This window comes from Gobio gobio (genome assembly GCF_949357685.1).
Source record: "Gobio gobio genome assembly, chromosome: 6".
Classification (NCBI taxonomy): Eukaryota; Metazoa; Chordata; class Actinopteri; order Cypriniformes; family Gobionidae; genus Gobio; species Gobio gobio.
Genome location: NC_137102.1, coordinates 38,227,477 through 38,251,707, shown reverse-complemented (window position 1 = coordinate 38,251,707; position 24,231 = coordinate 38,227,477). Strand labels below are relative to the sequence as shown.

The window sequence follows — 24,231 nt, the reverse complement described above, 5'->3', positions numbered from 1 at the left end:
TTTACGGACGAACTGTTATTCATTAATGGCGTGCATCTCAATCATAGACTGATCAATGCTTGATCAGTGCCCTGACTACTGAACTAGGAACTGATTGAGACGCACCCATGGCCTCACAGAGCGCGCATTTACAGACGAGCTGTCATTCACGGTGTGTGCACTGGCGCGTTTTCAGTTCAGAGCGGTCGTGTGCATGTTACTTTCGGTTAGATAGAATTAGTGATTTAAAAGCCTCCGCCGGTGATACCGGTATTACCGGTGTTGTCACACATCAATTAACCGGTGGGAAAATTTCCTCACCGTCACATCCCTAATTTGAATGCTTCCCAGTAGATCTCACAGCAATGTTATTCATTTTGCTGTGAATTGAAACGCTTTCTCACTGGCTCTCCCAGCACTGTAGGAATGGTGTCATAAACCTGTTCTGAGCTTGCGGCACTGCGCTGTCTATTATGGCTTGTTTCCACCGATTTTTGCCATTTCCATTGTCAGAAGTTGTGAATGGTACTCCAATTCCGAACCGTGCCACTTTTCTGGCACCCTTCCGTTGGGGTACCTAGCACAATAGTCTGGTACTAAAGGCTGGAGCTAGACTCACTGCAGAATAGAGATGGGCATTTCAAGCAAAAATAATATTCGATGATTGCTGGGAATTATTTGATAATTATTCGAAAATCGCACCCCTTCCCCGCATGCACGCAAGCTTGCATGTATTGGCTACACACACAAATAAACAGAGAAAGAGAGACCATTCACACTTTCAATCTGTATGATAAACTGTTTAATTCATTACGGTATAGGCTTAACTCAATCCATTTAATGATTGTAATGTGCTTAAAAATTTATATAATAAACATAACCAATTGACGGCTGAGCTGCTGAGCCACTTCAAGGAAACTTGTGTTTCACTTTGCCATCTTAGGGAGAAATCAACACACGTTTTTTTTTCCTTTGTTGCTGAGATTTATTGATAAAAACAGTACAAAATAAAATTAATAAAAAAAAACAACCATTTGTACACATTTACAAATAATATTAAAAAGTGAGTGAGTACATTCCAGCAATCACTCACAATCCTGGCACTGCCATGGTATCTCCCGTCTGCATTTACCACATGTGTATCTGTAGCAGTGAACACATCGCACAGTGGCATGATTGTTCTTGCATTGGTGTTTGGTGTTCCGGCTAAGAAGTTTATGCGCAAGTGACAGCGATGTGAAGAAATTGTCCGTGGTAACATTTCTGCCCTTGTCTAGGAATGGTTCCATCAGCCTCATCACTACATTTTCAGACAGTCTCTCTCCACTGGGACGACTAGGGTCCTTGCCAAGATATGGGAGGACATTACAAATGTACTTGGATTTTAGGTCGCAAGCCACCCAAAACTTGATCCCAAACTTGTCAGGTTTAGTTGCAATATACTGCAGGAAACAGCAGCGAGTCTTTGACGGGAAAAGCTGTTCATCAACGCTGATATGTAGACCAGGGTTGTAGGACGTGATGCAATTGGTGACAAATGATCCCCACACACTGGAAATTGCAGCAAACTTATCAGTCTTCGCTCGATCACTCCGGGTGGACCGGTCATCAAAGCGTAGGTGTCGCATGATGTCTTGGAAGCGGTTTCGCGGCATTGTTCCAATGATATGTGGGTTTCCCAGGTTTGCTGACCAGCAGTCACGTAGTGATGGAACCTTGGTAAGCCCCCGGAAGATGACAATTGCAATTAAAGCTGCGAGCAGCGATGACGGGCCCAAGCCGGTGGCACCGCCACCCCGGTGGCATCAGCTTAACTGTGCATGGCAGGCAATATGCATTTAAACAGGATAATTTTTTTTAATCGCTCGAATGTGTCACATTTACCGCAGCAGCTGATGCCACTATCACCACAAGCCACACCCATGATGTCATTTAAATGTAGATGATTTTTAATGTCATAGGATGAAATAGATCACTTTCAAATATGTAAAATTTATTTATTTACAAATAAATGTAAAATAACTATATCAAAGTAATCTGAATACACCACATTTAAGCCTACAAATGTATGAGTTAAACTTTACACCATCAGAATGCTGTTGTATGCAGAGAGAGAGAGAGAGAGAGAGAGAGAGAGAGAGAGAGAGAGAGAGAGAGAGAGAGAGAGAGAGAGAGAGAGACAAGGTTTTTTTTTATCCTGCTTCAAAACTAACACAATGCTGCCATTTTCTGTTCATTGAGGGGAGGACATACAGAGAGTGGTATATAGATGAATTATTTTAAATAAATAAATATATTGATCTGAAAAATAGTATATTCATTTTAAATTCATCCAGGTTCAAGAGGTAAATTAACATCATCAAGAGAGAAAGTCTCTCACACACACACACACACACACACACACACACACACACACACACACACACACACACACACACACACACACACACACACACACACACACACACACACACACACACACACACACACACACACACACACACACACACACACACACACACTGCCCCTGCCCCTAAACCTACCCATCAAGGGAGACATTCTGCATTTTTACATTTTCAAAAAAACATCACTTAGTCTGATTTATAAGATGTTTTCCTCATGGGGACCTAAAAATGTCCCCACAAGGATGAGGATTTCGGATATTGCCATCTTTGTGGGGACATTTTGTCCCCATAACGTAGGTGTTACCCATGAAATGATAACATTAATTTGGAAATTGTTTTTTTTTTTTTTACTTTTATTCCTCTTGTGCAGAACTCACACAGTACACATTTGGTCGTTGTTGTTGTAGTTTACTTTAGTTGAGTATTTGTGCACATTTATGTGTGTGCGTGTGTGGTCAAACTGCAAACACAAAACAATTCACAATTATTATCTAGTAGGCTAATGTTCACATCACCAAATACGTTTCTAAAACATTGTAACATCAGCTTTGTGTACTAAGCATTAAACTTTGTTTAACTAAATGCAACATATTTTACAGGCAGTACAAACTGTAAATGTCTAAAACAAAACAAATATATAACATTAGGCGTTTAGGCGCTAATCGCAAATAGCGATCTTCATAGTGATACACAAACCATCACAACACTTAAACAACATAACACTTCTCACCACGCTGGGAATATAATGTTAGATAATAGTTTTAGCTGGAATTGTTAAATGTTCAAATCTTCATTTGAGATCAACATGGCTTTCTCACTCAGTTCTCTAAGTTCAGTTTGTTTTTCCCTGCACTTCTTCCTGCACGATCACATCACTTGCGCTCACCGGAACAACCTTAAAGGGGCAGCACCCAACATCAGGGATTACCAGTCCACCCACCCACCCACCCACCCACCCACCCACCCACACACACACACACACACCCACACACACACACACACACACACACACACACACACACACACACACACACACACACACACACACACACACACACACACACACAGAGAGAGAGTGATAGAGAGGGGGAAGGGGAAAGACAGGCAGAGGGCATTCCATAGACTTAATGGTTTTTATACTGTACAAACTGTAAATTCTATCCCCCTACACTACCCCTAAGCCTACATATCGCACACACACACACACACACACACACAACCCCTAAACCTACCATCACAGAAAATATTCTGCATTTTTACATTTTTATTAAAACATTGTTTAGTATGCTTTTAAAGCTATTTTGATTTACGGGGACACATGAAATGTCTTCATAAACCATGATTATGTTGTAATAAACACCCCTCCAACACACCTATTTCTGAGGCTTTGCCCATTTCCACTGACTGACATCTCTGATGTGTGTGTTGAGTTTCAAGCAATTTCAAGCATGCTAAGAGCCTCAAAAACAGCCAAAAGATGATTAAACTTTGACACACTGCCATGGCAACAGTATGTAAAATATCAGGAACCCTTTCGTATGTCTACATCTGCCATGTTTTGTCATTATACTGATGAAGTTTGAAGTAAATCGGGTGAAAACAAGACAGTGATTTAGCATTTTTGAAAGTGACACACTTCCTGCTGCCAGTTGGTGGACACACAAACACACACACACACACGTTTGTTTTTGTGAAATGTGAGGACATTCCATAGGCGTAATGGTTTTTATACCGTACAAACCGTATTTTCTATCCCCTTACACTGCCCCTGCCCCTAAACCTACCCATCACACACACACACACACACACACACACACACACACACACACACACACACACACACACACACACACACACACACACACACACACACACACACACACACACACACACACACACACTGCCCCTGCCCCTGCCCCTGCCCCTAAACCTAGCCCTCACAGGAGACTGTGCAGTTCACTTTCAGTGAAAAAAAACCTTGTTCTGTGATTTATAAGCATTTTGAAAAGTGAGGACATGGGGAACGTCCTCATATTTCACCCTCTTTTTGTAATACCTATGTCATACCCATGTCATTATACACATTTGTGTCCTGATATTTAACAAAAACATGCCCACACACACACACACACACACACACACACACACACACGGAGAGAGAGAGTTTCAAAAATAACAACACTGCTACCTTTTAGTGAGGGGAGGGCAGACAGAGAATAAATATTCAGAAGAAATATATTAAATAAAATAAATATATTGATCTGAAAAATAGTATGATTATTTTAAAGCTATTTGATTACATTTGAATAAAACATTGTTTTAGTATGTTTTTAAACACATACACGTTGTAATACCAGTTTAATACCCATGTCATTATACAAATTTGTGTCCTCATAAATCACAAACAAGAGAGAGAGAGAGAGAGAGAGAGAAACAAGTTTTTTTTTTATCCTGCTTCAAAACTAATACAATGCTGCCATCTTGTGTTCAATGAGGGGAGAGCAGCAGACACAGAGAATTTCTGTTCCCCTTTTTTGTCCTTATTTAATTCCTTGCCATGGAAACACCGTTTGAGATATCCAATATCCGTTCACATTTTAGCATCTTCAGTATCTTTGTTTCATGTTGACCGAGTTTGGTGGAGATTGAATAAATCGCCTACGAGGAGAACGTAAAAATTCAGACCCCGATTTAATCAAAAATTCACCTTCAAACAAAAATATCTGACTTCCTGTTGGTCGGAGCTAATGACTGTAAATTAGAAAGTTGTCCGGCTCGATGAGGTCAATATATATACTGAGTTTGGTGATTGTAGATGAAACGAAGCCCTTCACTTTTGTCAAAAGGTGGCGCTAGAGAGCCCCTCATCCCCACCCGTTTCTGAGGCTTTGCCATTGTGTACTGACTGATATCTCTGATGTGTGTGTTGAGTTTCAAGCAGTTTCAAGCAATTCCAAGCATGCTAAGAGCCTCAGAACAGCCAAAAGATTATTAAACTTTGACACGTTGCCATGGCAACAGTATTTGAAATTTCAGGAATCCATTTCATAAGTCTCTATCTGTCATGTTTTCACATTATACTGATGAAGTTTGAAATAAATCGGGTCAAAATAAGATGGTGATTTAAAGCATTTTTGAAAGTGACACACTTCCTGCTGCCAGTTGGTGGCGCTATAACTTTGACTCACAAAAGTCATATCCATGTGATCGGCTTCTTACAACGAACACACAGCTGAAGTTTCATCCAAATCAGTCAATGTTTGCACAAGTTATAACACACTTCCTGTTTCCCTTTTCTCGCCATAAATTCGTTGCTTCGCCACGGCCAAACCATTTGAGATATCAAAAATCCGCTCGCAATTTAGCATCCTGAATATGTTCACTTGATGCTGACCGAGTTTGGCAATGATCGAAACAATGGCCTCGGAGGAGTATATTAAATTCCAGAGCATGCGTTTTCCGAACAACCCATTATAGCTCACTTCCTGTAGGGCTGACGCATAACTTAGAGCACGAAAGTTGTTTGGCCCAATGAGGTCTATATGTGTACCGAGTTTCATACATGTACGTGCAAGTGTGTTTGATATATGGACCAAGTTTTCAGACCCCACTTTAGGGGGCGCTGTCGAGCCCCCCTGCCACGCCCGGGTACCAGCTTCAGCCCGGCTCTGATGGCCGCGCATTCCGACGCCCGTGCGAAGTTTCAAGAGTTTTCGAGCATGTTAAGTGCCCCAAAAGTACCCGAGAAGTCGATAAAATAATAATAATAATAATAATAATTAAAGCTGCGAGCAGCGATGACGGGCCCAAGCCGGTGGCACCGCCACCCCGGTGGCATCAGTTTAACTGTGCACGGCAGGCAATAGGCATTTAAAATGGGAAAACATAAAAGGACTATGTCAAAGTCATCTGAATTCACCACATTAACTGCAGCTGTTGGTGCTGCTATGACCACAAACCACAACAGCCACATCTATGAGATCAATTAAATTTATATGAATTTCATGTCAGATTATGTCAAAGGTCAAATTGGAATGAGTTCAGAATACCATTCGAATGCTGATGTTGTTTTATTCTAACACTTCTCTTCATGTGTTTTTGAGCTACCTTAGCTACCATTTGTGCACCAATCTTATGCACCATAAAACATGCTTTAATTTCAATATGGGTGGTCCAATAAAATTTTTTTAATAAAAAATGTATAAATGGAGCCAAATCACAGAAACTGCAAAGATGATTTTAATATCAGTGTCAGGTAAGAGTAAGATGCGTGTCTACATTTTATGGAAGTTTATTATAAATAGCCACTTTTATAAAATCATGTGAAATTTATGTTTTAATACATTTATATTATATCAGTAAATAATTAATTTAAAGACATGTGCATCATCATACGTGATCTTGGCAAACACAACACATGACGTTTTTATTTCAAGTGATAGTTATTTGTGATAGCCTATATGAAAGGGTTAAATTATGATCAAGAGAGAAAGTCACACACACACACACACACACACACACACACACACACACACACACACACACACACACACACACACACACACACACACACACACACACAATGATAGAGTGAGAGTGAGGGGGAGGGGAAGGACTGAGAGAAAGGCACACACACAAACTCACAGGGTGAGAGAGAGACCCCCCCCCCCCACACACACACACACAGATAGAGAGGGGGAAGGGGAAAGACAGGCAGATGGCATTCCATAGACTTAATGGTTTGTATACTGTACAAACTGTACATTCTATCCCCCTACACTACCCCTAAGCCTACATATCGCACACACACACACACACACACACACACCATAGCTGTCAACCCTCCCGTTTTTTCCGGGTTTCTCACGTATTTTAGCTCTTTTCCCGCTGTCTTCCCGTTTTAGTATTTTCCCGTAAAATATCCCGTATTTTTACGTTCTGATTGTGTTAACTCAGAACACGCAACTATCTGGTTTAGTGCCAGAAGACGCGAATGAGAAGTCGCGCGCACTGTGAGAAAATTTTCCGTGCACTCATCCGAGAGCGCGCACACGTCTCTCAGCGCGCAAATATTGAGTTCTCTTTCAAGTCTTGCTCTTGAATGGACAAACTCACGCAAAAAGTATGTCAACATATTGATGAGTATTCTAGCAGACATAGTCTGTATATGGCTTAAGTAAGCTTTATACAGTCCAGAAAAGACAACGCATATCCGAGGTCTTAAAGGGGCAGTAGCCTTTACTGCTGTCTGTTTAATGTCAAACAAAAGACAAGGGCATCACTCACTGCTCTTGATTGAATAACTTTTGTAAGTTTAATAGGATTAATCTTTAATTTATACAGTCATATATGCAATGTTATTTTACATTCGATCAATTTCTGTAGGCCTACCTGAAAACTAATGTTAGACGTACCTGAAAAACCTGAAAAGCATAGTTTATTTTATTAGTATCTTTGCTCAATAGTATTTATTTGTGCTGCTGCTTGTATTTAAATGATTTGTTCTTATTATTTTCTTTTGTTTTATTTGACAGTAGTCCTTTTTTCCCTGAACATAGCAAATACTGAACCGTACCGAAACGGTGAACCTTAAACCGTGATACAAACCGAACCGTGAGCAATCTGTACCGTTACACCCCTAGCGTAACGTATGATAAAATGACTGAAAAAAGGTTGGGAAACACTGGCTTAGGCTACTATCGAAGAAGAAGAAGACAGTTGCAGCCGCGCGGTTGGGAGGAAGAGGGAAAAAGTAGCGGGAAGTAAACTTCAAGGAGAGTATAGTAATAATAAATGATAATAAATGGAATAAATAAATAATAAATGAAAATAATAAATGTTATATTTACCCATGGCCTTCCCTGTTATACAGAAATGTAATAGTTATCAAACCTTCCTTAACTGTATAAATAATAAATGAAATATAGATGAATCATCATTAAAGCTACAATTTTCTCTGTTCCCGTTGTTCTTTGATGAACATTAATGACAGGCTGACTCCACAAAATGACTCTAATTTGCCTCTTTGAAAAATAATTCTCTAATTTAACCTTATTACTATACTAATTGTAATATAAATAATACAAATATTAGAAGAAAAATATTTTAAGTGGTCATTATTGACAATAAATATTGCACAAATAGTATTTAGTACCAAAAGATCTCCTCAAAATATTCAATAAATATTATTGAACTAAAATATAGAACATTTATTTAATTGAAAAATAGTTAAGGTGTATGGTCACATTTGACCATCAATTAGTATGAGTATGACCAATTAGTATGGAATACCTGAAGGCTAAGTACAATAAAAAACATTAACATTAATGTTAACATTGTTGCATTACTCTCCATTATAAAACGATCCTGTATGGTTGATGTAATAATCAATGCACACTATGCTGTACTGTTTACCAAAACTTGCTGCAAACCCCTGTAAAGTGGAGCTGTTGTGTATCAAGCCATTCAAATGTATTGACACAGCGCTAGAAGTATTGAGATTTCTGTGAAGCACGACTGCGCGCGCCGCCGGGAGATGATAGAGCATGTCGCAACTCCGAATGGTTTTTCAACACTCTGGCTTTAACTGTTATGCCATATTAGCGCCAAAACGCTATTTATTGTTTGAATTTCGCATTAAAACTTTAAAAAATGTAAAAGCTTAGACATTGTTTAATATCAAAAGCAGGTTTGGCAATTTGGCGTGAGATTAAGTTGGGCAGCGTGAGAGCGTGAGACAGAGCCTGAAAGCGTGAGTGTCACGCCAAATGCGTGAGAGTTGGCAACCCTAGGCAAAAGAGAACTCGATGTGAGCATGAAACTGACGCGAGTCTATCTATGCATCGAGTGTGTGTGTGTGTGTGTGTGTCAGTGTCCCTTGAATAGCTGACATGAGACGCATCCACACAGACAGGACACTGACACACACACATACACATACACACACACACAGACAGGACACACACACACACACACACACACACAGACAGGACACTAACACACACACAGACAGGACACTGGCATACAGCGCGCTCTCTTGTGTCTTGTCGCGCTTGGAAGCATTTACATGAATAGGAGCGTGATCATGTAACGCTAAGCAAAAATGGATATAAAAACGGACGCTGTGTTATTTGCGTTAAATATTTTTAATGCGTTAAGCTTCCGTTTCACGTTGACCGAGTTTGGTGGAGATTGAATAAATCACCTACGAGGAGAACGTAAAAACTCAGACCCTGAATTATACAAATATTCACGTTCAAACAAAAACTTTCTGTGAAAAAAAGACACTTATAAACAGACACTTGTAGAAAATAATGTGAATTTTTTTTAAAAATAAATTTGAACTATGTCAGTAAATAATGAATTTAAAGACAAATGTGTCAAAAGTGATCTTTGCAAACACAGCACATGACCTTCTGTAAAGCACATGTATAGAAAACACACTCACACTCCTCTGTTTTAAAAAAAGAGTTCTGTCTGAATGAGTACATGAAATCACGGCTGTCAGATGATAAGAATTGTAACTCAAATGTGATTTAGAAAATGAGTTCTGTAGTGATATAGTGTCATAGTTCATGTCCACATTAACCACTACGTTGTAATACCAATAGCCATGTCATCATACACATTTGTGTCCTCATAAATCACATAAGCAAGCACAGAGAGAGAGAGAGAGAGAAAGGGAGTTTCAAAAATAATACAACACTGCCCCCTTTTGGTGATAGAGGGGAGGGCACACAAACAGTCAAAAACATTATTAAACTTTGACATGTTGCCATGGCAGCATTATTTGAAATATCAGGAATTCATTCATATGTCTCTATCTGTCATGTTTTCACATTATACTGATGAAGTTTGAAGTCAATCGTGTGAAAATAAGATGGTGATTCAAAGCATTTTTGAAAGTGACACACTTCCTGCTGCCAGTTGGTGGCGCTATAACTTTGACTCACAAAAGTCATATCCATGTGATCGGCCTCTTACAACGAACACACAGCTGAAGTTTCATCCAAATCAGTCAATGTTTGCACAAGTTATTACACACTTCCTGTTTACCTTTTCTCGCCATAAATTTGTTGCTTCGCCACGGCCAAACCGTTTAAGATATCAAAAATCTGTTCGCAATTTAGCATCCGCTGTGTCTTGACTTCATGCTGACCGAGTTTGGCACTGATTGAAACAATGGCCTCGGAGGAGTATATTAAATTCCAGAGCATGTGTTTTCAGAACAACCCATATTAGCTCACTTCCTGTTGGGCTGACACGTAACTTAGAGCACGAAAGTTGTTTGGCCCAATGAGGTCTATATGTGTACCGAGTTTCATACATGTACGTGCAAGTGTGTTTGATATATAGACCAAGTTTTCAGACCCCACTTTAGGGGGCGCTGTCGAGCCCCCCTGCCACGCCCGGGTACCAGCTTCAGCCCGGCTCTGATGGCCGCGCATTCCGATGTGTGTGCAAAGTTTCAAGAGTTTTTGAGCATGGTAAGGGCCCCAAAAGTGCCCGAGAAGTCGATAAAATAATAATAATAATAATAATAATAAGAAACAGAGGAAGAACAATAGGGCTCTGCGCCCTTTCAGGGCTTGGGCCCTAATAAGAAACAGAGGAAGAACAATAGGGCTCTGCGCCCTTTGGGCTTGGGCCCTAATAAATGCCATTAGTTCAGGGAGGGCCATGAACCAATGAACATGCTCCGTTTCCTGTGCATGTTGAATAGTCCATTCTTGAATGCTATGAAGCATATCAAGAGTGATGAAACACAGGAAGCTCTGAAGGCGACTCGAGATACTTTTCCTGGCCTTAGCCGTTGGCTCTCCATCTGCAGCGTACGCTTTGATTGGGGTGAAAGGGAGACACGTCCCCACCTGTTCTTCTCGCCACACTGTGCCATCTTTCGCTGTCTCTGTCAGGTCAGTCCCCAAACGGGCTCTCTTTTTTTGGTTGAGGAGCAGTCTCCTCATCTGCAGTGTGAACAAATTCAAATTGTGAGCAATGGAGAAGTCAAATGATATCACAAATGCATGCATAGATACTAATAATAATTCCAGTATCTCCTTCTCTGTATCGGAATAATGTCTGAAATATCTTCCTAAATAAAAAGATACAACTAAAGCAAAGAAACAACTAATAATGTTTTGCACTTCAGATGGCAGTGCTAAGTAGTACAAACAAAAAAGTAGACAATACAAAAAAGGCAGAGTAAATATTTGTCACTCCACTCTGCTTTTTTGTGTTTTTCTCTTACTGGTTTGAAATGAAATAGGAAATAATATGAAATGAAACTTAACCTGAAGACAGATCAGACAGCTCTGAGTCAGAATCCGGCTGAAGTTCTATGTCTTCTCCATCTGAGTCACAAGGGTTTATTTCACTCAGGATAATTTCCAAGGCCTGCCGAGTGGTGAGTCTTGTTAGCAGCCCTCCCTCCCCCACACATACAAACAAGCCACCAGCAACCATTCACACACACACCCCCAACCCCCCTGCAGATTGCTCAGGTAATGACCACATTTACACATGAATTGATGCTAATGATAGTCAAAAGACTAGCCAGTTAGCATCCACTTGGCTAAAGGAGGGGTCAAAATCTCCGGGTCTTCTAGTGTTAAGAGAGTGAAGCACTGGTAAGAGTTCCTCCATAACTCCCCAGCGATCATCAGTCAGTTTGAGGGTTCGTGCATCTGATAGTTTAGTGGAAGCTCTGTCTGATAAGACGGCAGATATTGACCATCTTTGCTCTAGTAAGCGCTCGAACATGTCATGAATAAAATTCCTCCTAGTTCGGCAGTACTGCACTAATTTGTGCTCAGGTAATAGGGCTGCACGATTAATCGGAAAAAAAATCACGATCTCGATTCAAACATAAATGCGATCTAATTTCTTGATGTTGGCGATTCACTTCCGTGTATTTCCCTCAGATCATGCTGCGTTCACGCGTTATTGGTCACACCAGAGCTTGTCACACTCACACAATAACAAACACTAACCAATCAATCATAAATCTCCACTTCTCTCCTCTCCCTCATTGGCCACGTTCCGCTGTTACTGATGTGTAACAAGGCGGCAGACCTAAACGGAGTCAGATTTGTAGCGGTAAGAGGTAAAAATTAACCCCAGTGTGGAAAATCCCGGTGGTGACGGTGAGAGTGAGGATGTAACAACAACACAGGTACAGAAAAAAGGAGCACATTCCACCGTGTGGAGCTTTTTCGGGTTTAAACCTGAAGACGATGCGCAAAGAGTTATTTGCAAACAGTGCTTTTGCATCGTTGCAGCACCGCAAGGTAACACCACTAATCTATACAATCACCTCAAACGTAACCACAAAATACAGTACGAGTTAGCCATGAGAGACAGGAGAGCCACACCACAAAATACCAGCCGCCAGACCACGCAAACTTCCATAACTCAGACGTTGTACGGAGCATCGCCATACCCTCCAAGTTCCCAGCGGCACAAAGATATAACAAAAGCCAGTAGGGCTGTCACTTTTCATTCAATATTTGAATATGTATTCGAACATGACGTGAAATATCCGTAATCGAACTATAAATAAACTATCCGGTTTTTAAAGTGCCATGCAGAGCGGGTACCCGCGAATATTGCTGAAACGGGTGAAAAACATCCCAACGGATGTCGGATACGGGTGCGGGTCTGACAAGTGAGAACACTGGTTTTAAACAGTCACGTGCAAACGAATATATATAAAAAAGATATGCATGTACAGTGCCGCCGCTCCCATTACGCGCATCACGCGCTGCGTGTCGGGCACCAAGTGCTGAGGGGGGCACCACAAGAAAATGCTCTCTCCACCTGTATTTCAAGATGATAAAATAATTTCAAATCCATATTAGTTTTTTTGTGTTGAAGAAAAAAATAGCATGCAGATAACTGGTAACAAACCAAGCACACGCAGTTTTATCGAACAGTATTTTTATGTTTCCTGAGTTTGGTCTCTTAATAACACTGTCTTAGTACATTAAGCCATGTTAAGCGTTTTCTTATAACTTTTTTTACAAAAACACAAAAACAAAAGAAACAACTAAATAAGACAACAAAAACCCTCTCTCCACAAGGCAAGATTAAATAATCATAAAAATAGAAATAAACAGTAATAAGCATAGATTTACATCTAGTCTGTCTACATTTGTTGTTTCTACATTTTAATTTAATTGTAACTAATTACTTTTATTTAAAATTTTGATTTTTTTTTTTTAAAGTATAAGAAAAAATGAGAATCGTGTAAGAGAATCGTGATCTCAATTCCCATGGAGAAAAATCGTGATTCGCATTTTAGCAAGAATCGTGCAGCCCTATCAGGTAAATTCTGTAGTTGCTGCATTTGTTTCAGTGCTTGTTGCAGTTGTGCTGTAATGGAAATGAGAAACGAGACAACTAGCAGATGCAACTACATGGTTTATGTGTTGAAGCTTGAAACCGTAATTTGTAGCGAGTTGGAGTGTGTGTGCAAAACAAGGCTGAGAGTCCCACTCTAACCATTCAGTGTTTGCAAGCACCATGTTACTCGTGTTGTCATGCACGCATGCTGTTATTTTCCCGCTTAGTCCCCAGTGGTCCATAGCAGTGGACACCGTATGTGCCAGATTTTCAGCAGTATGACGCTCTGGCATGGCTTTGGTCTGCAGAACAGCACTGCGCATTTCCCAATCAAGTATATAATGACAAGTGACCGTGATGTATGATTCGGATGTAAGCGCTGTCCATGAATCTTTCGTCAGTGTCATTTTTTTCAACTCTCGTTAAGTGACTGCGCAGCTCCCTTACATTGTCATCAAAAAGTTTCTCCAGCCTGGCAGTGATCGTTTTTCTAGACGGGACAGTAATCTTTTGGTCTATAAACTCAATAAGACTTCTAAAACCCTCTCCTTCTACAAAGCTGATCGGAAGCATACCTTTAGCGATCATCTTGGTGATGAGGGCCGTTGTTTGCTCTGCCCGTCTAGCATCCACCTTGGTTGATCTGATCATGAAACTAGCCACTGATTGCTGCTGACCTGTGGATTGACCTGCTGGGTGCTTCGCCCTCAGATGATTGTGCATTGTAGTGGTTGACCTATGATAAGCAAGCTTTGCATGTCAGAGTTTGCACTACACTTCTTTTTCATTAATTTTATTATAAGAGCTCCACACAGAACTCTTATTTGACATTGTTACCGTAAGTAGTGTGTGTGTGAGACGATGTGCTGTTCTTCTGTTGTCTGAGAGTTGATTGACATATTTTACGTGCTTTATTAGCAGCGCGTGCCACCCGCTGGTTACATGAACACGTCACCACCGCATCTGCACCGAAAACGTTTACTTGGGTTGGGTACCTATATAACCGGACCGAATCAGAGCGCAGATTTCGGGTCCCTTATTTCGGTGCCACTTAAATTCAAACATGCTTTCACGCTTTGGCTGGTGCCAAGCCAGAGACCGCGCTCGTCACATATCACAACTATTCAGTGTTTTCAACCACACAATGTTTATTTTAGGTTTCAGACATTTAAATGCTCATAAGTACTAGCAAAAAAAACACACTGATATCTATGGAAGCGGCAATAACAATCCTTTCAGACAGTTATAACTTGACTACGTGTTTTATTCATATCAGATACACATTTTGTAGTAACTATATAGTTTACTCTATTCTTCTCCCTGTTCAACGGTCACTTTCATGCATTTTCGTGAGACGTAGATGAATATACGCGTTAAATCCGACAGATCCGATTCTCTGAGGCGCAAACTAACATGGCGGCGCCCATTGCGCATTATTGATCAACTCACACACATTCACTTACACATATTTGAAAATCAGAATATCAGATAGTTTGTGACATAGTTAACAAATTTGTGAATATTTGGAATAAAAAAGAAATAATGAAAAAACTATTACAGCTGAGCTGTCATACAGCACTATTGTGGCTGCTGTGTGTCATGTGAGAAGCATGACGTGTCACCATGGAAACAATAAGGCGATGCGTTCTAAAATATTTAGCCAGAGAATATGGTCATATTTCAAAATAAAGCTGAACCTTGAAGCTGGTTTGTAGCAGACCAAGAATACCAACTACTTTGCTATTATTAGTACTGTAACTGTTATTTCGTGTTAAATTAGGCCTATTGTAGTTGGGTTAGGTGGCTTAGGTTTTACTGTGAATTTAAGTAAATTGTGTTTTGTATTTATTTATATATTTAAGTAGACTTTTAAACTTTTAATAAATTGTTCAATTTAAATAATAATAAAAAAAATCAATAAAAAGCCATTCTTTAATCTCATCCACTTCATTTTGTGGCTCTTCTTTTTTAAAGTATCGGTTCAGCCACAGGTACCATTTTATAAGTATCGGTTTGGCACCGGTATCATAAAAAAACCCAAACCTATTGTTTACTCTGTCGCTTTCTTCTTGGCACGAGAATGCCGTCGATCGCTGCATCACGCCTATCATTAGCATACTGTTGGCGGTGGAAACAGCTGGATCAGGGTTTACAGTCCCGAATCGTACTGTACTGAACCGTACTGCACCGCTCGGTGGAAACAAGCAATTATTGGTTTTGTTTGCCGTTTGTTGTTTCTTATATGCAACAGAAATGGCAATTATCTCATCAGATAAAAAAGGTTGTGAAATGCACCTATTTGGTGACAGTCTGGAGCCCTGACTTGAGACATTTGTTAATAAATACCCTGTTTAATGAGAATTTGAGTGTCTTATATAGTGTGACTGTTATCTGCTGGTGTCCTCATGTTCACTAATTTCTTCATGTGTCTCTTTTGAATTATTGCGGCTGTATTCATCTGTGATAACTCCTTTTCAAACATTTGTTTCTCACTGTCTTGGAATCATTAAATGAGATGATTTAAACGTCGCTTTTTATTCCCAAATATTCCTGTATTTGAAAGAAGAATTTTTTCTTCTTCAGTATTACAATGTCAATTGCCAAGTCTGTCTTACTAGCTGTGTTGTTTCACAGGCCTTCAGTCACCTTGTATCTTTCTTCACAGGGGCAGTATGGAAACTACCAGCAGTAGATGACGAGGATTTGACTTCCTATCCTAGCGTCTCACATTTGGAGCTGTGTGTGATCTGATGAAGGGCTACTGCGCTCTCAAGATCTCTATACATCACCTATGAAGAGATGAATCTTCCCCGCTAATGTAGACTGAACTCTTCATTCGGCCACAAGCATTTGAACAAACTGAACAATGATTGGCTCGATTCTCAGCACAGGTGATCTAATTGTGACTTGACAAAAAAAAAAGAGAAAGCGTACACATTTTAGGAATTTCCTGTCGACTCATATGTGCATTTTTGAGTTTATCAGAGAAGCAATTTCATAGCAGCAATGCCTTAAGTGAAACAGCTGCCTTATTTACAGCAACTTACAAAATCAGTGAAAATACATAAACACACACAGCAATGTTCATAAGCTATGGAACGTGTTTTGTTTTTATAATGAAATTCATTGTGTGTGTTGTTGTTGTTGTTGTTGTTGTTGTTTTTCTTCTCCTCTCCTGCTAATGTCAGAGAAGCAATAATGCTGAGGTGCGAATGAAGGCTAGCGGAGAGGTGGAAAATGGTTTTAAATTTCAGGTTCAAAACTATGCTATGATGTATAAATGTATTTTATGCTTTATCAAATAGAGCTCAGATTGAGTCCAGGTGTTGAACAGTAGCTCAAAGTGTCGTCCCGTGTGCTTATTGACTGTATTGAATTTTTGTTGTTGTTTTGTTTTTGGAGGTGGGACGTTCCATTTAAAATTACATGTATGTCTTGCTGAAATTTGATTAAAATGATCTGGTACTGTAGTGGTTTGTATTTCAGTCATGTTTGAATTATTGTGCAGGTTAAAAATATATATATATATACATTTAAAAGAGTGGACTGAAGAGTCTCATGGAAGTTGTCAAACTTTTTAGGGTCTAGTATCTTGTAGTGTGCCTGATTAGAGACATTTGCTATTGATGATTTTTAAACTGCACTCTTTTGCTCTTGAGGCAAGAATTGTTAATTAGTGTTTTATCTACACTTCTGGGGTTTCAGTTAGCCTATATGTATGTTTTTGCTTCTCCAGTTCAGTTTAATGTGTGTGTAAAGCTAAAGCGAACATAATCAAATATGGGCTATACACCTGTGAATATTTTTTTTTCTTTCTTTCTTTTTGAATGAAGGTATGCACATACAGCTTTCACCTTGTACAGTTATTCACTGTGGTTATGCGGTTGATTAGATAAAAAAAATGTTTGTACAGTAACAATGTACGATTCAACAGTGTTTTTCATTAATGAGCGAACAGCATGTCTCGGAAACTGTTAAGATAATGACTTAAACGCTGATATAATTGACATTTCAACAATATATACAAATAGCACTTAATTTCGATGCAAGTAATGCCATAGAATTTTTGTAAATTTGTGTTCTAAATATTATTGTTTCTTGTAGAGTATGAAGTTGAGAAGTTGATCAATGAGAAGCTTCACAACTTAAGTAAAATAATGTTGGCTGTTACGTATAGACTTAAAGACCCAATGAAATAAAAATGAGTTTTATGACTTTTGGTAAGAATATGATAGCCTTTAGGTTATCTTTATACACTCCTAAACATTAACACAAGATGTATGCTTAATGCTTTCAACATTTAAACTCTTTTCCACCAATAATGATCAACAATTTTCATTATCCCTGCTAAATTATGAATTCCACCTGCATTTGATTAAAGATAGTCACTTGCAGTGTTGGGGGTGACGCATTACAAGTATCTTGAGTTACGTAATATTACTTTTTCTAAGTAACTAGTAAAGTAACGCATTACTTTTCAAATTTACAACAAAATATCTGAGTTACTTTTTCACATTAATTTGACTGACAGCTCTCCTGCCTCCATGTTGAGAAAAATAAGTGCAGAGGCGTTGTGTGTAAACATGATGGTTATTGTAGTTCCAGACTATATGTGAGCATTTATTTATCTCACTTGCACAATAAAGATTCTGTACTCCTCAAAATGAATAAAATCAGTCAAATGCAAAATCAGAGAACTATGCAACCTCCAATAATTAAATGTTAAATAAAACAACAACTTTTATGCATAATCTACCTTTATATTTAATTTACCAATGTCTTGCTGCTGACCTTTGATGATGAAAATTACTAGATTTTTTGTTTTATTGGTAAAACTTTTTTCTCCTGCATCCTATTCTACCATTATCCAGAATGGCAGCACAGCAGAGCTGCTCCCTCTACTGTTAATGCGTGAATTTGCATTTTTACCTTAGCCTGGGGCTTATTTAAATTTTGGTATAAAGAGGTCTTTACCGTTGCACTGAAATATAACTTTTTTGTTTTAAACAAAAACAAGCCCAGTCCAGGTGAGAAAAAGTAACGTAACACATTACTTTTCTTAAAAAGTAACTAAGTAACTCAATTAGTTACTTTTTAAGGGAGTAAAGCAATATTGTAATGCATTACTTTTCAAAGTAACTTTCCCCAACACTGGTCACTTGTTTACTATACTGCTAAAAAAAAATCAAGGGAACACTTAAATCACACATTGGATCTTAAGGAACAAAATATTCAAGTTGAACATCTTATGCATAATGTGTAATTTTGTAACAAAATTATGTGACAATACTCAATGGAAGCCAAAATCATCATCACATTGAGGGCTTGTTTCAAAATCTTCAAAAAGTCTCCTGGACAGTCTGTGGTGCTACTTGGCAGCTTTGGATGCTCCGATACATAATGTCCCAGAGGTTCTCAATTGGATTTAGGTCCCGAGAATGTGAGTGTCAGTCAATGGCATCAATGCCTTCATCATCCAGAAACTGCCTACACACTCAGGCCACATGAGGCCGGGCATTGTCATGCACCAGGCTCCTGGCACCTAACGGATGGGTAAGGGTATCACTGGCTACCACACAGAGGTCTGTGAGACCAAAGGATATTCCTCCCCAGACCATCACTGAACAAAACTGGTCATCCTGGATGATATTGCGTGCACAATGTTCCTCACGGCATCTTCAGACTCTTTCATGTCTGTTGCGTCCTCAGTGTGAACCTGCTCTCATCTGTGAAGAGAACCGGCGCCAATTCTGTTGTTCTCTGGCAAATGCCAACCGAGCTGCACGGTGCTGAGATGTGAACACAGGTCCCACTGGAGGACACCGGGCCCTTATGCTACCCTCATGAAGTCTGTTTCTGACAGTTTGGTCAGAAATATGCACACCAGTAGCCTGATGAAGGTCATTTTGTAGGGCTCTGGCAGTGCTCCTCCTTGCACAAAGGAGCAGAATACCGGTCCTGCTGCTGGGTTGTTGTCCTTCAACAGCCCTGTCTAGCTCTTGTGTAACGGCCTGTTTCTCGGTATCTCCTCAATACTCTTGAAACTGGGATACACACCAAACCTTGCGATGGCATACGGATGTGCCATCCTGGACGACCTAGACTCCCTGTGCAACCTGATTGGGTTGCAGGTACTACCTCATGCTACAAGTAGTGCAATGACCCTAACAAACACAACTAAAGACAAACCAATCAGTGATTGACACAGCAATTGTCTGTGGCCACCATCTGCAGAACATTCCCTATTTGGGGGGTTCTCTTGCTGTGGTCTCTCCATTGCGCCTGTTGTCACTTTAATTTGCACCAAAGTAGGTGATCCTGATTCACAATCACTTATGCTTCCTAACTGGACAAATTGATATCCTGGAAGTTTAATTGGTTTCACGAGTTCACACTTACAAATAGTCAGATAGTAAATAGTATGCGTATTAGTATGTGTATTTGGCGTGCTGTCCGAGGAGAGGGCTCCGAGCTCGGTATTTGACCTGAACCCAGAGTACTCCCCCCTTATCTCTGGTTAGGAAGTAACCAGATGAGTGTGAGAAACACGGGGTGGTGGAGGGATGCTGAAAACTGTCAATGAACATTGGTGAGTATTTATATAGTCCTTCACTTGTGCTGATTGGGTAGACATGTTGATTGCTGACAGCTGGTTAGAATGACATAATGATTGGATAGATCGTTTGCTGACAGCTGGTTAGAAGGACATGATGATTGGATGGATCATTTGAACGTGTTCCTCCCAAACTTTTTTAATAAAACATAATTTCATGAGTTCACGAATCAGATAGTAAATAGTATTCGTATTTGACGTGCTGTCCGAAGAGAGGGCTCCGAGCTCTGTATTTGGCCCGAACCCAGAGTATCCCCCAAAAATTGCAAACCAATGCATGACAGCAGCCATAACATTACTGATGACCCCCAAAATTGCAATGCGTAGGCTGATTGTGCTGTTTGGGGGGTTAGTTTTGAAAGACCGGCAGAGTTCTCGTCATATTGGATGAAAACATCACTGCTGCGGCAGTGAAGGTGAGTTAGACAGTGTTGAGCTCCTGCGGGAGCAGAGGAAAACATAATTGTTATGGCAATGGAGAATTAGTCGGAAGAGTTGAGCTCCTGCGGGAGCAGAGGAAACATCACTGCTGCGGCAGTGGAGAAATTGGTCAGAAGAACTGAGCTCCTGCGGGAGCAGAGGTGACATCTCTGCTGCGGCAGTGGAGAATTAGTCAGAAGAACTGAGCTCCTGCGGGAGCAGAGGTGACATCACTGCTGCGGCAGTGGAGAAATTAGTCAGAAAAATTGAGCTCCTGTGGTAGCAAAGGGGACATCACTGCTGCAACAGTGGAGAAATTAGCCAGAAGAGCTGAGCTCCTGTGGGAGCAGAGGAAACATCACTGCTGCGGCAGTGGAGAATTAGTCAGAAAAAATTGAGCTCCTGCGGTAGCAAAGGGGACATCACTGCTGCGGCAGTGGAGAAATTAGTTAGAAGAGCTGAGCTCCTGTGGGAGCAGAGGAAACATCACTGCTGCGGCAGTGGAGAAATTAGTCAGAAAAGCTGAGCTCCTGTGGGAACAGAGGAAACATTATTGCTGCGGCAGTGGAGAAATTAGTCAGAAGAGCTGAGCTCCTGTGGGAGCAGAGGAAACATCACTGCTGCGGCAGTGGAGAAATTAGTCAGAAGAGCTGAGCTCCTGTGGGAGCAGAGGAAACATCACTGCTGCGGCAGTGGAGAATTAGTTGGAAGAGCTGAACTCCTGCGGGAGCAGAGTAACGTCACTGCTGCGGCAGTGGAGAAATTAGTCAGAAGAGCTGAGCTCCTGCGGGAGCAGAGGAAACATCACTGCTGCGCCAGTGGAGAAATTAGTCAGAAGAGCTGAGCTCCTGCGGGAGCAGAGGAAACATTATTGCTGCGGCAGTGGAGAAATTAGTCAGAAAAGCTGAGCTCCTGTGGGAGCAGAGGAAACATTATTGCTGCGGCAGTGGAGAAATTGGTCAGAAGAGCTGAGCCCCTGTGGGAGCAGAGGAAACATCACTGCTGCGGCAGTGGAGAATTAGTTGGAAGAGCTGAGCTCCTGCGGGAGCAGAGTAACGTCACTGCTGCGGCAGTGGAGAAATTAGTCAGAAGAGCTGAGCTCCTGCAGGAGCAGAGGAAACATCACTGCTGCGGCAGTGGAGAAATTAGTCAGAAGAGCTGAGCTCCTGTGGGAGCAGAGGAAACATCACTGCTGCGGCAGTGGAGAAATTAGTCAGAAAAGCTGAGCTCCTGTGGGAGCAGAGGAAACATTATTGCTGCGGCAGTGGAGAAATTGGTCAGAAGAGCTGAGCCCCTGTGGGAGCAGAGGAAACATCACTGCTGCGGCAGTGGAGAATTATTTGGAAGAGCTGAGCTCCTGCGGGAGCAGAGTCACGTCACTGCTGCGGGAGTGGAGAAATTAGTCAGAAAAGCTGAGCTCCTGTGGGAGCAGAGGAAACATTATTGCTGCGGCAATGGAGAAATTAGTCAGAAGAACTCAGCTCCTGCGGGAGCTGACGAAAACATCACTCCTGCAGCAGTGGAGAAAGAGAATTCCCATGTGGAATGATGGTATTAGATGAGTCGGATATGTGGGCTTGCGGGTATGTGTGGGAGAGCGAGGCCGGAGCTGAAAACCTAGCTGATGAGTGTTCATTGGGCTTCTTTGATATGGATGCAATTTGATCTGATATATTTCTTAAAAGCTTCTGAAGACCAACGACCGAGTGTTTGGATCTGGTGCTGGGAAAGGCCTTTTTGGGTAGCTGTGGTTGCTGCTCCTATGCTGAATGAATGGCTGGAAAAGTGGTCTGCTTGGATGCCTGATTGAATCAAGATGGATTTAAGGTGTTTTTGGAACCAAAAATGTGTGACAGGGCGGTTGGAATCATCAACAAAGAGTGGGTCGGATGGGAGTTTAGCCTGAGCATTTCTGAAGTTTAAGTTAAGCTGAAAGGGTTTGGTATGGCTGAATTAGTGCAGGGAGATTAAAGATGTAAATGAAATGACCTTTTTTCATTTTGTCTGTTTTACTTTGTTTAATAAAATAAGACATGGTGTCATCGTCTAACACTGTTAAATTTGTAATTGTGGGATGGATTTTTGGGTTGAAGCTGGATGTGGTGGTGAGTTCTGAACATCTGAGAAAACCAAAAAAGGCCAGTATGAACATGGTGTTGAGAGTGCGTGCTGTGTTGGTGGAGTGGTAGCTTCTGCGGAGAGTGGAGATGCATTTGGTGAGGATTTCTCGGGTAATGGGTTTCCTGGTGTCTTGCTGTGTGGGTTGGGATCTTTGGATACCTTTGATGAGAAGCGATGTGAATTGGCTATTTCAGGAGATGGTGGGCCAAATATAAGTTTATGAAAAAATTGGATCCCGCTTAGATAGCCTTTAATGGAGCTGGCTTGGAGGTTCTTAATGCTGTCTAGATAAGTTATGAATGAGGTAATTGTGAGAAGAGAAAATCAGGAAACGGTAGGCTGTAAGTGAGGTGGAATGACTTGACACATCTCCAAGCGGTCAAATAGGATTGTAGGGTTCTAGGGGATACGGCTTTAAGAATGTAGTTGAGAGAGGTGTCAAGGAGAGTTTTCAGTGGATGGTTTATGGGAATATCAGCTCTGAATAATGAGGTACTGGGGTTGGGAATGGGTCCACCTCTGGTGCCAACAGCTTGAATCTCTGAGAGAATCTGAGTCCTGATGTTAATGGTAATGGGAGTAGGTTCCAAGGCTGTTGTGTTTGGTGGGATGGGCAACGGCGTTACAGAGGACAGGGTAAAGGGAGTTTTGTTTTGGTAGATAGTATTAGGAGGAAGAGAAGCCGGGGTCGAAGCCGTTAGCAAAGGCAGCCTCACGCACGGGTCAGCCCCTGAGGCCTGGGGAGGAGCGAGAAAGTTAAGAAAAGAAGGAAGCTGAGAAGAAAAGTAAGGCATCTGGACCGGCGCCGTTAGCGGAGGCAGCCTCGCGCTCGGGTCGGCCCCTGGAGCCTGTGGGGGAATTAAGATATTAGAAAATGAGACAGGCTGAGAAGGAAAGTAGTGCATCTGAGCCTGCGCTGCTAGCTGAGGCAGCCTCACGCTAGGGTCTGGTGGTGGGGCTGCAGGCCACAGACAGGGAGGAGGGATAGAAACAGCATGAGAAAAAAGTTGTGACGGCTGAGCCTTTGCTTCTAACAGTCATATTTGCGTCAAAGGAACTGCCTGCGGGCAGAGCAGAAAGAAGAGGAGAGTTAGGCCTGGCAGACGCGGAGTCTGGGACGCAGCCCAAACTTGCTGAAAGCCTGCTGCTGCAGCCTGAAGCGTGAGGAAGCCCTGATCTTGTGATTGAAGGAGCCAGAGTTCTGTGGACGCAAAGATGGAGCTTTGCAACTTGTGCTCACTTTAGCATTACTGGAGGGAGAAGTGGATTTGGGAAAAGGGGAGGAAGATTGAAGAGAAACATACAGAGTATATAACTGTACTTTAGTCATCTTTCTAGAGAAATTAACCT

General features: G+C 41.1%; 1 protein-coding gene across 5 annotated transcripts in view; it reads left to right on the top strand.

Annotated features, from left to right (window-relative positions):
• The window catches only part of ss18 (SS18 subunit of BAF chromatin remodeling complex), a 54,525-nt gene extending 36,105 nt beyond the window's left edge, over window positions 1-18,420 (top strand). For 4 of the 5 annotated variants that reach the window (XM_079819562.1, XM_079819560.1, XM_079819561.1 and 1 more), the window contains one exon: window positions 16,393-18,420. In XM_079819562.1, coding sequence (XP_079675688.1) covers window positions 16,393-16,419 — 27 coding nt within the window. In that variant the 3' untranslated portion in view covers window positions 16,420-18,420. The remainder of the gene's footprint in view (window positions 1-16,392) is intronic. The other variant, XM_079819564.1, reaches the window with a different exon arrangement.
• Window positions 18,421-24,231: the final 5,811 nt, after the last annotated feature.